General features: G+C 37.1%; 1 protein-coding gene across 1 annotated transcript; it reads right to left on the bottom strand.

Moving 5' to 3' along the window:
- Positions 1–15061: 15061 nt before the first annotated feature.
- LOC107135367 (putative olfactory receptor 2B8) lies at positions 15062–15997 on the bottom strand. Its single transcript, XM_015477249.1, has one exon. It carries the CDS (start codon positions 15995–15997, stop codon positions 15062–15064), a length of 936 nt encoding a protein of 311 aa, XP_015332735.1.
- Between the last annotated feature and the right edge of the window lie 1202 nt (positions 15998–17199).

Genomic DNA, 17199 nt, shown 5'->3' with positions numbered 1-17199 from the left:
GGGAAGGGCCCTCCTTAAGACTGAGCCATACTATGCAGCCACTTCTGCACAGTGGGATAGGACCTCTACTCTCGCCTGTATTGTTTTAAGAAAACAGAAAGGGGGAACTGTGGTGAGCCGCTTCTGCCGTTTATGCAAATTATGGTCGCCATTACAAGATGGCGCTGGCTCCGCTGTGGTCTGTGACAAACAACTCCTTATTTGGGAGAGTTGGCGCATGATTTTTCATCACCCTATGAGAAAGCTCCACGTGGCTGCTTTGCATTGGGGCTTGAGATGCTTTATTAAGGCTGGGAGGGGCATCCGAGAGAGAGAAGAAGAACTATCAAGGGCCTGAAATAAACTGGTGAAAGAAGATTCCTGAGTGTTGCATCTTCCTTGTGGGCAAGGGGGCGCAACAAAGGTGACCTCTGGAACCTGGAAATGAGAAGTAAGAAATGAAACTTTATACACTAGAAGTCTGGAAGACAGAGCAGAACATCAGTGAGAGTCGAAAGTATGGCCTGTTTTGTCCTCTAAATTTCTCCACTACCTAAGTAAAAAACGCATGGTCTGACAAAACTACCCAGATTGAATTTTATATTTACATGAGCGCAGAATAGCACGGGGTAGAATCTGATGAGAGAGAGAGAGAGAGAGAGAGAGAGAGAGAGAGAGAGAGAGAAAGCAATGATCCATTTAGAGTCAAGCAAGACTGCATTGCCTTATAGTGGCCGCTAAAGTTAACAGAGGCCAAACTGGTTCTGAACCTCACCCAAGTTGCTTACTTTGGTCAGTTCCTAAAAGTGACTCTCCTTTCCATGTCCTCTGGTGGCTAGTCATGGCCTGGTCGGAGCCTATACATGCCTTTCCTCAACAGCCCTTTGAGAATCCTCCTACATAGAGGTAGGGGACGTGTCTTCAGTCTCCAAAGACTCAATTCGAGTCCATCTGGAATTTGCTGACGACATTTTAATTAGGATCTGATGAATTGGGTAACCTTTTATTAAAAGTTGACACCACGGATCTAAATCACAATATACTAAGTGACCTGATGATAGAAATTCTACAATTATACTAATTAGACTACCTTGAATTTATTCTATGGTACATGATTTTTCCCTCCTCCTGTGATCTTATCTTCCTCTGTGCTACCTTTCCTTGTCTCTACCGTGAGAAACTCTTGTCATCTTTGGAATTATGGGTGGAATCGTTTCTCCTTAATATCATATTAATATTCTAATATCTAGGTCCTCAGAATGTGGCAGTGTTTGAAGACACAATTTTTTTAAAAAAAGCATTTTTAGTGCATTCTAGTTATACATAATATTTGGGTTATTCTGGCATAAATATACAAGCTTGTAATAAAATTCTTCCAATGAAGTCCCCCAGACTTTCCCTTTTCCTCTCTTCCTCCCTCCCCATATTCCCTTTTCTCTATTCTACAGTTCTTTTTCTCTTTATTTTTATTTTTTAATTAGTGCACTTTATATATGTATATATATGTGTATGTGTGTGTGTGTGTGTGTGCGTATAGGCAGACAGGTGAAATAAAGAGATATCTAAGTTCAAATAGTAATTAAATAGTATTATCAATATGATATATATATATATATATATATATATATATGTATTAATTATCAGGTGAAAATTAGAAATTCTCACATAACTGGGATTTATACACACACACACACACACACACATCTCCATCTCACACCTAACTAAATAGATAACCTAAGGAATGAAAGAAACACATCTGATAAGATGTTAATATGAAAATGTGTAAAGAATGCAAACGTTTCAATAGCATACACACACACACAGGGAGAACAAAGAAAATTAACAATTGGAATCAATAATGTGAGTAAAATATAAACAAAGAATCTTGTTGTGCTTAAGATGTGGAATGTTCCCCAAAGGCTCAGACTGAACCTTTGAAACACTTGGTCCCCAGTGTTCAAAGTTTTGAGGTCAGACATTTAGGAAATACTAAATCATGAGGGCTGTAATGTAGTGGATGAACCAATTTTTTTTTTATTTAGAAATCTGAATGCTATTGGGAGGTAAGACATAGTAAGAGGAAGTAGATCATTAGGGGTGTTCCTTTGGGGGCTATATCTTCTCCCCGACCCTTTCTTTCTCCCTGTTGGCTCCCTGGCTATCATGACCTGGCCATCTTGTCTTGCTAAGTACTTCTGTTATCACGTTCAACTGTACCTCAGGCCTAGAGCAATGGAGCCCCCCGACCATGGACTTACAAATCAGAAATTGTGAGCCAAAATAAACCTTTCCATCTTCAAGTTGTTTGTGTCAGTATTTGGTCACAGGAACAAAAAATTACTAAAACAGACCTAAATTGGCACTTTCCAAAATAAGATATATAAATGGGAAACACGGGAAAAAATGCTCAACATTACTAAAAATAGGGAAATGCAAATTAAAATCACAGTCAGGTATCATATCATGCTGTTAAAATGGTTCTTGCCATATACCAAAATGATAATAAGCATTGGCAAAATTGTGGAGAAGAGGGAAGGCTTACACAGTGTTCACAGAAGTGTAAAATAGTATAGCCATTATGAAATAAGTTACAAATTCTCCTTAAAGTAGTAAAGATCAAATGAGGTATGATGACATTTCCTGTAATCCCAGTGACTTGGGAGGCTGAGGTAGAAGGATTACAAATTCAAGGCCAGCCTGGAAACTTAGACAGAACATGACTCAAAATAAAATTTAAAATGGTCTAGAGGTTCAGCTCAGTGGAGAGCACTTCTGGATTTAATTCCCGGTGCCATAACTAAATAAATAAATAACTAAATGTAAAAATAGAACTACCATCCAGCAATCCCTTTTTAAGTGTTGTGTATGTATACACACACACACACACTACTATATATTATATAAAATACATGCATATGAAATATGTAGATATATATTTGTATATATATATATAAAATTCAGACTTCTAAAATGTAAATAATACCATTTGCCACTACATGGATTGTCCTAGAGGTATGTAAAATAACCCAGATTCAAAAAAGACAAATACAGCATTCTCTTAACTATAGGTGAAATATAAGAGTCAATATCACACACAAAAAAAGTTTATAATGGTGGTAACAGGGGCTAGGAAAAGATGGGGAGAATTATGAGATGTTATTCAAAGAGTACGAAATTTAAGTTACACAAGATGAATAAGTTCTCAGAATCTAATGTACAGCATGATGACTATTACTAAATATACTGTGTTGTATTTTTGAAATTTGCTAACAGAGTAGATTTTAAAAGTTTTCACAACACAGACACCCACACAAAAATGGTACTGAGGTGAACGGTAGTTAATTAACTTGATGATGGTCATAACTTCACTGTGTATACATGTATCAAAACATGTTCTTCATCTTAAATGTACATAATTTTTATTTGTTAAATATATTAAATATATTTTGATAAAGCTTAAAAAGTAAAAGATACACACTGGCATACATATCCTTTTTTTATTAATGTCACAGTATCATTAATTTTAAAATATATTCAAATTCTTTGAAACCAACTTAAAAGAAGAAAAACAGACTGGGGTTCTCACCTTAAACAATGATTATTTCTTGTTATCTGATTTTATCAATTTCTGAGACTACAGGTTAATAACAGTGACAATTGATAATGTTTTTTAAAATCATTTCCCCAAATATTTTTATTAAAGGAAACTTTGTTCTAGATAGAACAATTTCTAGAGAGAACATTTCCTCAGGCCATCTTTGACGTCTTTATTTCCTCCCTTCCTCCCTTCCTCCCTCCCTTCTTCTCTCCCTTCTTCCTCTCTCTCTCTCTCTCTCTCTCTCTCTCTCTCTCTCTCTCTCTCTCTCTTTCTCTCTTTCTTTCTCCTGGGATTGAACGTAGGGGTGCTTTACCACTTAGCTATATCCTCAGTCTCAGTCCTTTTTATTTTCTATTTTGAGACGATGTCTCCCTAAGTTGCTGTGGTTCTCACCAAGTTGCTGAGGCTGGTCTCAAAATTTTGATTCTCCTATGTTGATCCATCCAGTCACTGGGATTATAGGCATGAGGCACCATACCCAGCACCATCTTTAGTTCTTTTTTTTAATATTTATTTTTTAGTTGTAGTTGGACACAATACCTTTATTTTATTCATTTATTTTTTATGTGGTGCTGAGGACCGAACCCAGGGTCCCACACGTGCGAGGCGAGCACTCTACCGCTGAGCCACAACCCCAGCCCATCTTTATTTCTTACTCAAGGGGTTCAACACTGGGATCACCACAGCACAGAACACCAACACCACTTTGTCTGGGGCACTGCTAGTGTGCATTTGGACCTAATGAAAAGAAATAAATCATAGTACAAGGTCACAGATTTTAGATGAGATGTACGGGTGGAGAAGGGCTTCAGGTGGCCCTTGGTGGAACCCATGTTCTAGATGGATGCAGTGATGGATGAGTAAGGGATAGAGTCAGTATGGTGGGAGTGATATGTTGGAGATGAGTCTAAAATTCAGCACAGATTAGTACTCTCCTTCATATCATAGGCCAATTTTACAAATGGGCGAAGATAACCCAAGAAATCAATGATATTTTTACCATGGTAATTCAGAGTCAATGTCTCACTGATGATGATAGTAGAGTGTGCAAAGTCATTAAAGTATGAAGCTGCAACAATACTGGTTTATAACTTTGGGAACATAGTGGAGGAATAAATAAGAGATTCAAAATGGTCACATAGTGGTAATAATTCATGGTGGTTAACAGGTAACATTCCCTGTGGACCAGACTAGCAGAGAAGAAGAACTGAGCCAGGCAGTCAGCGCAGGAAACACTTTTGTCTTCAGAGATGCAGGTTTTCAGGATTAAGGGATCAAAACAGAGGAATAGTAGAGATCCAGGAATAGCAGAACTCCAGGGAAAAGCTACATGGGTATGTGGACCTTAGAATATGCACAGAACAGAGAAATGAGGGTTAATTTTCCCTCATGACATTGCTGACATGTATGATGAGGAAGATAAAAAAAGAGTATGCTTCCTAACACCACATTTGTTGTGAACCCTAAGTACAATCTCCTTCACTACCCTGAAACTTTTCTCATGTATCGAATTTTGGATTTCTATGGTGGCTTTTGTAAAAATAGTAATACACGCATCATGGCTTCAGATATTATTCTATGCTTTAGATAATTATCATATGTTTTAGATAATCAAAAACTCATTGGATTCATGTTTTTCTTTGTGAGATGTGCCTAAGATAAACTGGGTATTGTCCTTTGGGATGGTGGGAAGTCATTTCTATGCTTCCTTGGAAGTTAGTAAGCATATTGCCGCAGTCTGGCTGGGCACACAATCACGAGCCGCCACACAGCTTGTAGATTCAAACAGCAACTCTTTATTCCCAAACTCACACCAGCCGTCTACAATCACGTTCTGGTGAAATCCACGTTCTCTGCCCAAATCCACCTCCACTGGGCTTCTATCTCCCAAAAAATACTGTCTGAATCCCGTGAGAACTCAAGGGGAACTCAGGCAGCAGGATACGCCCTATTCCCAGCAGGAATAATCTTAAACCTTAAACCTGGAACCTAAACTGGGAACGCCCTAAACCCGATTATCTTAAACCGGGAATACCCTAATCTGCCCTGGTCCTTGAGCAAGGTCACCTACATTCAATGTCACTGCAAAATGTCAGCAACATGGGGTACGCTGGCAAGGAAATTGTCATACCTACTTGGCTAATGGCTCCCAGCAGCATATAAAGTAGTATATGTCACCTTATATTTTCAGTCTAAATCTTCATCCTATAGGGAGAGGGAAACTTGTGTATACTCTCCTTATGATGCACTTAGGGAGCTGGGGAACCATATGGAATATATGGAAAAGGGTTTCTGAAGGAATGCTCTGATGTTTCTTCAGGTCTTTGAATTCTTTACATTTTCCCAGATAATTACTTGAAGAAAAACTTATTATTTTAATTTTAATTTGGACTATCACTGGAAGTACATTATACTGTAATATTCTCAAAGTTAATATTTTCTCCAAAATTGTATTCACAAAACCAAGTATACAGGTTTACATTGAAGTAAAAAAGAACAGATAGGCTTACATGATAGGTATGTGAGTTCACATTCTTTGAATAAAAGACTTGTTACTTTCCCTGTTCTTGAGCTATAAAATATCAGGTGATGATTTTTCATTCAACCTATGTTTAATACTTGATGAAAAATATGGGAGATATATATATATATATATATATATATATATATATATGTGTGTGTGTGTGTGTGTGTGTGTGTGTGTGTGTGTGTTTGTGTGTGTGTTTGTGTGTGTGTGTGTGTGTGTGTGTTTGTGTATCTGATCTCATAGAATTTATGTTTGTAGGGAGATAAGATAAAAGAAATTACCTTGTGTCACAGGAAAAATACAATGTGTTAAAAGAGAATCATATATCTTCATGCCTGTTCTCTACCTAGTTCATTTCACTTCAGCTTTGAAAAGTGATTTTACTACCTGAAGTTACCCAGTGACCCAGCTCTTATTGTGAAATTAAAGATTAAAAAAGTTTGTATACCTTACAAGACACTCATTTGTTAAAGCTCATATTTAATGTAGTTTTAGAAATAAAAATCAGACAAGTTTTTTTAAAAGATATCATTTTTATCCATATTATTAACTATTTAAAACCATAACATATATGAAAAGATATAATAATCGTATAGAATGTCCAGAAATATTTCTGTCTATTGGCACATGTTTAAATGAGGAAGTCAAGCAGGAATGATCCTCCTCCTTTCACTTACATTTCCCGTTATTCTCATATTTTACTTAGTTCGTTTTAAGAGTAAATAATGAAAAACTCATTATTCTCATATTTTACTCAGTTCATTTTAAGAAAAAATTGCTAAACCATATACTTGTGTTTTAGCAAAGTTTTATTTTGGCAAGATGAGTAAAATCTCAAAACAATAAGATATGTAATACAATATTATTTAAAAGATTTATATTTTAGGCATTACTGTTAGATTATATTGCCCAGGTATGATTATTTTTTAAACAATTTTGTACATTTATGTAAATTTATAAAATATGCAGCTATAAAATGGCAAGGTATTTAGGATTAGCCTAAAAGTGGGGATTATTATAGATTTCAAAAAAATATATTTAGCAAACCTGCAGCCTAATTCTTTAGACTGGCACTTGGCAGCATTTTCTTTTCAGACTGTTAATAAGTTGAACTCAGATATAAGTCACAACAAAATTCTCTAAATCCAAGCAGAATATACTTTGAATTAGTTAATTTTATCTATCATATATACTAAAAGTCTGTGCATTAGCATGATATTCTAGTACACACAGCATTAGACAAAATGGTGGCAGCTCAGGGTAAGCTTTTCTGTTACTTATTCCTATACTTCATTTTTTAAAATTATTTTTTATTCTAACTTGTTAAATATGACAGCAGAATGCATTATAATTCATATTATACATATAGATTACTAATTTTCATATCTCTGATTGTACACAAAGTAGTCACAACATTCGTGTCTTCATACATGTACTTAGGGTAATGATATCCATCTCATTCCACCATCTTTACTACCACAATTCTCCCTCCTTTCCCCTCCCTCCCTTTTGCTCTATCTAGAGTTTGTCTAATCCTCCCATGCTCCCCCTCAACCCCATTATGAATCAATATCCTTATATTATAGAAAACATTTGGCATTTTTTTTTTGGGGGGATAGGCTAACTTGACTTAGAATTATATTTTTTATAATCTATTTACCTGCAAATGCCATGATTTTATTCTCTTTTAATGCTGAATAGTATTCCATTATGTTATATACTACATTTTTTTAATCCTTTCACCAACTGAAGGGCATCTAGTTTCTTCTCATAAGATGATATATAATCAATCAACAGATATATGAAAAAATATTCAACATCTCTAGAAACTAGAGAAATGGAAATCAAACTACTCAAGATTTCATCTCACTCCAGTTAGAATGGCAGCTATTAAGAATAAAAACAGCAATAAATGTTGGCAAAGATATGGGGAGAAAGGCACACTCATACATTGCTGATGGGACTGCAAATTGGTGCAGCCAATCTGGAAAGTAGTATGGCAATTCGTTGGAAAACTGGGAATGGAACCACCATTTGACCCAGCTATCCCACTCTTTGATTTATAATCAAAGGACTTAAAGCAGCATACTAAGGGACACAGCCATATCAATGTTTATAGCAGCACAATTCACAATAGCTAAACTGTGGACCAACCTAGATGCTCTTATTCCTATACTTTTAAGGACATTTTTCAGTTGGTAACTCCCTCAGACTGGTTAATTTCATTACTGAGTTGTTGACAGTTGATGGATCATAATGAAAATGCAATGATGAATATTCCAGATCTTTTATCCCTTGACCACATGCTCTGACTGGTAACTGCATGTTTTAAATGCTGTTACATGAATACCAGAATGATGTGACAGAAACAATATACAGGTGGGTATTTGAAAACTGTTTAGTCTTAATGTGAATGATATACTCTAAAACTAAATGTGCAATTTCTCTAGCACCACATTCGGTGATTAGCATTAGGTATGTATCCTTTGCATACCATAGCCATGCCCCGTTTCCTGTAAGTGCAATCCTTTATGTTCACATGCTGTCTCACCGCACTTCACCTGACTTCATTTGGGAGGCTCTTGCATGTATTTTTACCTTTGCAGTGAATTGCCTATGCTAATTCAAATGAGAGCTATCGTTTTTATGTTGACATAACTCTAAATATTACAAATGTTTTACCATATACTAGCTCTAGTCTTTTAAGTAAATTTAAGGAATATATTCTTGTTTAAGTTTAAAAAGAGAGAGAGAGAATCATAGGCAAAGTATTATGGTAGCTCACTAGAAGGATAGCACATTCTCTTGGGAGATGAAAAAAGGTCTGTGGAGTATGGAGACCTGAACTGTCTTTGAAACATGGACCAAAAATTAAAAAGGGAAGCAGGTGAGATAGGGCATACAAAAAAAAAAAAAAGAGAAAAGAAGTATAGTGGATAGACACAAAAACTAAAGTGCATATCTAGGCCATTTGCATAGGGTACCCAGTGGGAGGGTTTAGTGGTGAAACTGGAGTGCAGCTAAATCATCAGGCACCAAAGTGAAATCGTGGAATATATACCTTGGAGAGCAGAGTGTCATCTCTTCTAGATTCCAGGGAACATCCCTGCTGGGGCCCTGGAATGCTGTCACATATCCATCAGCATAGCAACATAGCTGCTCTGCTGGTAAATCTGTGAAGCCTCTGGATATGGAATCAGGTTTAATGGCATAGATCAGGTGCTTTTCTTAATGGGGCTGCATGAAGCTCTTGCACTTGGCTCAGGGTCTGGTCTCCTCCCAAAGGAAGAATTTAGGGTAACTTTCTTGCATGTATGCCTTATAGAGGATTCCTGGAATCATTAAAGTCTAAGAATCCTGATGTGTCCCACAGTTACCCCTTCAAGCTAACAATTACCAAAGTCCTTTGCTTGTCCCTCAAGTTTATATTCCATAAGCCATCTCTCTGTGTTTCTCCTCCCTGCTCCCAATCACCCTCCAAACTCTCCTGTAAAGCTATTTCTTAAATGACCTCTACCTCTTCCTGCCTCTCTATCCCTATCAATTCTCTTCCTTCTGCCCTCCATGCTTCCTTGATGGTCTCAGCTCCTTGACTCAGGTTGTCCAAACTCTTTCTTTATGGACCAGCTTAAATAACACTCCTTAGAATCCCGGTCTCCAATATCTTGAGCTGGTAAGAAAACGTTCTCTTTTGCATAGCAAATCATTTAATTTACCGCCATCTTATCTCATGTGTGTGAGATACATATGAATAAGTGGCTAAATATTATATAAGGTGAATCTAGTTTCCCCATCTCAAAAGCTAGGTCATAATAGATACTTAGGAGTGCCTGTGAAGAATACAGTGAGAAGAAATGTTTGTTGGTGACACTTCTTTAAACAGCTACACTTACTCCAGAACTGTGCAGTCCAGGGAGAAGCTTCAGAAGGAGTATTTTGATCTGCATATTTAACTCTGTTAGATGGAGGGTTTGTGTGCACAGCAATTATTCACCAGAACTGGCTTTAGGGGACTGGACAATAGACCACAGTGAAATTAACACTATGAATGGTATCCACATATGACATCTCAATTTTCAGTCTTGTCCTAGTCATTCCCTTCCGTATACTTATTCAAAGTCAAGCCACACTGAACTCAATGCTTTTTCTTATTTGTATTCGCCTCTATGTCCCCCAATTCACTAATCCACTTACGAAATACAAACTTACGTTTTATAAGGGTCTGGTCTCCTCCCAAAGGAATCATCACATGTATAAATAATACCTGGAGTAACCCAACATGATTTTCTGGCCTGTAAATGGGAGTCAGCAATGTCTGCATCATAGGGTTGCTAGGAGGGCTACCCATGGTCATTTGACTGAGGCCAATTGTCCCTCTTGCTCAAGGTAGCTTTTGGTTTTGCCAGTTGTCCTGGAATAAATGCCATCTTTCACTCTCAAAAGTGCTCTTCCTCAGATATTAAAATAGATAAAAGCCGAAGTGTCCTGTATTTAAGTGCTTCCAAGCTTAATAAGTGGTTGACCTCCAATGTTCTGAGAAGTGCTATGCATATAATTCTGCTATAACTACAAAGCATACACACTTTAAAGTGATGGCCTACTTTGGGGACTGAGAGAATTTAAAGAAGATTTAGTTTATTTTATCCTCAAGTTCTGGGATATATTAGGTAAGAAACAGATGCCAGTTGAACAAGTGAATGTGACCAGATCTGGCTGAGAAACAGGAGAACTGATGACGCCTAGACACAATTCTGAGCCTCAGGAAATCTACTGGACATATGTATGAGCTCCCTAAAATGCATGAGAAGACATGTTTGCTGGTGGCACTTCTTTAAACAGCTACACTTACTCCAGAACTGTGCAGTTCCAGGGAGAAGGAGTATTTTGATCTGCGTGTTTAATTCTGTTAGATGGAAGGTTTATGTGCGCAGTATTATGTATTATGAGAGAGTATTAATACTCCTATATTTTACTATCATGAAACTGAAGTTGTAGAATTAGAACAAATGTTTCCTGATTCTTTTTCTGATATTTTTTACAAAATAGAGAGATGGAGAGCATTGTAAAGAGTGATAGCCATAATCAGAGTGTGGGAAGACGTTTGGGGCACCTCTATAAAGGGCTGGATACATGGCCATGTTCAGTCTGGTGGCATGACTAGATTCATAAGTCAGTATTTGCACAGGGATACGCTGTGAAACACTTGTTGAAAAACCCTCATTAGCCTATGATTTCAATGAGCTGAAACTTTGCAAAGTCAAGCAAGCTAGAGAAGTCAGTGTACTCTGAAGGTACAGAAAGAGGAAGAGAGGAGATGGTGTCCAAGGAGCATTTCAGATTATGATGAAAGGTGATGAATTCCTTTCATTATGAATCTGGTTTCCCTTTGCCATTTTATAATCCTCATGCTTTCTAACTGGGCTATGAAAGTTAAAGGGAAACATGCCCCCTTGGGAAAATGGTAACATGACAGAAGATAGTGTTTATTACATCATTTAAACCTACAGGGATATGATAACATTTTTCAAAATTGCATTATTGTCCTTAAGATTAACCATATAAATCCAAACAGTAAAAATAAAGATCATTTCAGGATAAAGTTTACAGATTTATAGCAAATTTATTTTCAGAAATTAAAGAGATGATGGTATATAATACTGATAGATAGATGACAGTCTTATCCAACAAATATACTTATTTTATAAATGAAGGAATTGAGGTCCACTTCCTGGACATTCAGGAATGATACCCCATATTAATAAACATTGCTAACTGAGAATCTTGTGTTTATAATTTTATTCTCTAAATATAATTGCTTAAAGCACATGGTGATACTGACCAATCAATCACTGAGAAATATAGTTTATGGCAATAGAGTATTCTTGATTATTTTCTAGAATTTTATTTTAAAATGTTAGGATATTTCCCAGCTGTGTGATACCTATGAGTCTATAGTCCCAAACAAACCTTGAGACACAATTGGACAAATACAATTGGATATTTGAAGCTGTGTGGGACCAATAATTCACCAGTATTTGTGTTAGTCTTAAAAATCAATTATTCTTTGCTCTAACAATGATTGTAATGTACAGCAAATGGAATATCCCATTAAATGTCTTTGAAACATTGTATTTTCCTTTTATGTCAAAAGAAGCAAACAGAAAAAAAGAAAAATTACTTGAAGAGGTTTAGGTGAGACCTCGTTTAGGGCAAGGGCTGTCTCCATTAAGATTTTTTTTTACTCACAAAACTTTCTGATTGTATTTATCATTTGAAATTTTGTGTTTCTTTTTAAAAATTAATATGAGGTTTCTAAATTATAAATAGCAAACTTATTATGTGTGCCTTATTTGAAGATATTTGGGAAAATTTTAAATGTTGCTTTTTGATCTAAGTAAGTTATTCAGAAAAAAAATCTATTAAAAGTTGTTGTGGGGCAGGTCACTCAGAAAACACACCAAGTCCCAGTTTTTTCCAAATTGAAGAGTTTTTATTCAGCTGGTGGGCCGGCAACTGCTCCCCACAGGACCCATAACTGCAAGGAACAGCCCTGAGCCTGAGCATTTTAGGATTTAAAGGCAAAAACCACCTCTGGGTTGAGATAGCTGCAAGCAAGCAAGTACAGAAGCTGAACTGGGCAATTAGCAAGACAATGCAATGGGTACATTAATATTTCCCAGGGGAATTTCCAGGTTGGCATAACAGTAAGCAAGCAGAAGGGAAGTGGGTAAAAATGACCCTAATTGAGTACAAGTTAGATAATGGTTACTAATGTCTAGCCTATCAATCTCTGACAGGGTATATTGCCCAAGAAAAATGGAAACCAAAGAGAACAATTTTACAATGTGTAAGAATTGCTATTTTGTGTTTCTAAGTATGTTATGCTAGGTAAATGTTAATGGGTACAGATGTGGGGCTTTCCCACGGGAGGATCATTTCCTACATGATATGAAATCTCAGGGTAAAATGGAGTTTGGTCATTGCCCATATAGCCTGGCCCATAACAAAGTGTTTGCAATTAACTTTTATATACAAAGTAAACATATAGCATATCTAGTCATTTGTATACCACAATATTAAAATACAGCAACTACTGTATAATGAATTTGATCCATTGGTTAGTGATTTTGCTTTTTTACTTTTTACTTCAAATTATTAATTTTTTTTGGCCAATGCTGTCTTCTTTACCTATACTACCAGTACTGGGTTATTTATTGACTGCATATGACTTTTATATTTGGATAGAAGAAGTGGTTGTTTTTTAGGAGATGGGTATCATTGAAGAATGAATCACATACTTTTGCTGGTTTTACTCACAATTGTAAATAAACAAGAAATAAGAAGATAAGATACAGCTTATCTCTAATGGAGCAGTGTGTCAGTTGCAGATGTCATTAAAGTTAATGATTATTATTAATATGATTAATAGTATTATTATTAAAGTCATTTTTGACTACTCTTAATTCAAGAATAGCTCAATTTAAAGATACCACTGACTGAAAAGCTTTAAAACCCTGAACGCATTCCTGTTTACAAATTCATAACATGTATATGTGCGTGCGTGTGTGTGTATAAACATATACACATACATACGTATGTGTGTGTGTGTGTTTGTGTGTGTGTGTGTGTGTGTGTGTGTGATGGTTTGTACTTCAGTTATTAGAAAACATTTGCAAAAACAGCATGTGTCATCTCACCCTTCCTCAGATACCTATGCATTACCACAAATGCATCCCTGCTGCTTACCATAGTCAGTTCAGCCTTGTGTGGCCTGGCAGCTGCCCGGCCTCCCTAGCCACACCTCCTGATACTCTATCCTCAGTGGATTCTTCTCTTCCCACTCTTTACTCTTTCATTTCTCCACAGTACTTCCATAACCACCTCTACTAAGAAATCTCGTCTGTCCCACCCTCCACTTACCCTCCTTCTGGTCTCTGTGTGCAGCCTCCTTAGAGAGGGATGCTCTACCTGCTACTCTGTGGTTATGCCTGTGATGATCACTCCCTTTGAAATACAGGCATCCCAGTCTGTCCATCTGTCAGTATGTGTGTGCATCATATGTGTGTATAAACATTCATAAACACAGAGGAATTGGATATATATGTGTCCATGAGGTCAGGAGTCATTTTTATTTTGTTTAACATTATATTACATTGTCATTCAGAAATAGGTTATGAAAAAATAGGTTATGTCTATTAATTTATATTTCGCCAAATTTGCTTATAATTACTGTTATGTTTTTGTCCATCCAATTAACCTAAGTTCAGCACAAACCTACTGATGAATAAAATAAGATTTCTTGATCCATTGCAAACAGGGGAATGAATATATGCCAGAGGGAACCATGGAGTGTCTCATCTAAACATGAAGATGTGGATCTAGCTTAGGATTTGTGGGGAGGATAGAGTCTAAATTGAATTTAAGTGAAGCAATGTTTTAATATACTTATTGCAAAGTAGGGCTACATGTGGAGGATCCATATCAAGTCTAAACCAGAAAGTACACACAGAGTCCTGCTTTCCAAGAAACTACAAAACAAACAGATGTGAAATGTTGAAACTGAAAATACTCAATCTGAGGTTCTACATTTGCAAAGAAAATTGAGATTTCCCTGGTTCAAAATGACTCGGAACCTTTGAGCAGAGTTCAGATGTTTCATCTTGCTGATGTGATTTCAAGTAACTAATTTTAGGGAGTCTATGGTTTTATAGAAACAGGTTTTTAGTGAGTAACAAAATAGGACTCACTCAACAAAGGCAGTAGTGCTGAATCATTAGAGCATTTGTGAGTCCTGGGAGAAAACGTTATTTTCCTATTGCATTTACAACTGAATTTATGTGACTTTTCTGCAGGACAGAGCACAGGTTAACAGAGCAGGTCATTTTTATTCTCCCACTTCATACTCAGAGGGCAATTATTTTACAGTACAGTTGAACTTGGGGTCTTGTTAATGCCTCTTACGTCCTCTGTTTTGCAACTGCTCTTCTCAAAGCTCCTTTCACATCCTGGTTCCTCAGGCTGTAGATCAAGGGGTTGAGCATGGGTGTCACCACTGTGTAGAAGACTGCGATGACCTTGCCCCCAGCCCTGGAGGACTTAGACTGGGGTCTCATGTACATGAAGATGGCGGTTCCATAGAATAAGGCCACCACTGTCAGGTGGGAGGCGCAGGTGGACAGTGCCTTGTACCTCCCAGAGGCTGAGCGCATTCTGAGAACAGAGAGAAGGATCTGGGCATAGGAAACAACAATGAGGAGGAAAGGGATGAAGACAATGACAATACTGAAGATGAAAACAACCAGCTCTGTGAGTGAGGTGTCCGTGCAAGCCAGCCTCAGGACAGAAGGCACCTCGCAGAAAAAGTGATTCAGGACATTGGGCCCACAGTAGGGCAAACTTAAGGTGAGGACATTGATTACCATGGAACTCAGGAAGCTACTGGACCAAGAAATGGCTGCCAGTTGGACACAGGTGTTCCGGTCCATAATGACAGTATAGTGAAGCGGATGACAAATGGCTACATATCTGTCATAAGCCATGACACCAAGGAGAACACATTCAATCATTCCAAAGGAGAGAGAGAAGTACATCTGCGTAGCACAGCTGGAGAAAGGGATGGTCCTCCTTCTCCCCACCATGTTGGACAGCATTTGTGGGACATTGGTGGATGTGTAGCAAATGTCTAGAAAGGACAGATTTGTGAGGAAGAAGTACATGGGTGTCTGGAGACGAGGTTCTATCTGGATAATGGTGATGATGATAATATTCCCAACAACTGTTAATAAATAGAAGAACAAGAATACAACAAAAAGAATGAGCTGTATCTTTGGCTCAGATGAAAGTCCTAGGAACACAAATTCAGTCACAGTAAAGTTTATTTTCATTTTATCCATTTTTTTTTCAGGCCACCTTGCTTTCAAAGAATTATGAACGTGACTGAAGACAAAATTAAATGCCCCATATATCAGAGATTAAAAATGAAAGGTTTGAGAAAGTAAGGAGAACTCTTAGTCTGGGATTTAACCTTGAGGACCTGAGGTTTATTACAAATGGAAAGTTTTTCTTCGGGTTTTGGAAGCCATATTCTGGTGAGATGAGAGTATCAAATCCAAGTCTCATGGATGTTGGCAGATATTCTTGCCATTCTAGAAAAAATAGTTTTATTTGTTCATAATCATTCCAGGCACTAATCAGTCTTCAAAGCCTTACTCACACCTCACACCCTTCAAAACTTTCTCATTCCCTTTTCTATTTGCACCTAGAAATAGAGAAGCAACATGCAACATTCAAGGAAACAGCAATTAAAGCATGGCCTCATGTGCTGTCCCAGTGATTGACAATTAAAGGCAGGACAGCAGCCTGAGCTGCGTTTGTGTGGCCCTGAGGCACCTTCTTGGACTCAGGCAAACTGACCACCAGAAAACAAAGACTGCACATGAGCAAAACCAGACACGATATGCACTCAGTGCCATTTCTCATCTTCCCCACGTTCATGCTATGTGATCTGAGACAGTACCTTCGTAATTAAAATCCGAATAATAACGACCGATTTTGTGACAATTTTAAAGATTAAATGACATCAAATGTTTAAAGAATTTTAAACAATGTCTACATGAAGGAAGCATTCAGAAATAGCATCTGTAATTAATAATCCTAATAACAAAATCTGATGGCACAGTTATGTGAAATTCAATTATCTAATAGTAGTCGTGTCAGAAAAATAAACATTAGCGAGAAGGATCCAGACAAGTTAAAGTTACTAAGTCTATTTACAGAGAGCCTCTTAGGTCCTTCCTGTATATATTTGCTCTTAGTTCATGCACAGCATTAATAAGTTTGATCAACTTTTTTCTAGTTCCCAGCAGCGGAAATAGGAGCAACTTAGAAAGATAGGGAATAATGAAGAAACCTAAATGTGGGCTCAACCACAAGAGAAAGAAGTAGCTGTCAATCATTCATTGATCCATTGGTTCATTTCCTTTTTTTCTTTCTTTATTTTTAGTTTTGTTTCCTTCCTTTCAAAACTACGTTTTTGATGTTCTAGCATGTACCAGATGCTGGGTGTACACAGTGAACACAGCAGACGTTCTTGATG

The sequence above is a fragment of the Marmota marmota genome, unplaced genomic scaffold (assembly GCF_001458135.2).
Source record: "Marmota marmota marmota unplaced genomic scaffold, marMar, whole genome shotgun sequence".
In the NCBI taxonomy this organism is placed as follows: Eukaryota; Metazoa; Chordata; class Mammalia; order Rodentia; family Sciuridae; genus Marmota; species Marmota marmota.
Note: the sequence above shows the minus strand (reverse complement) of the source record. Positions and strands in the feature narration are given on the sequence as shown.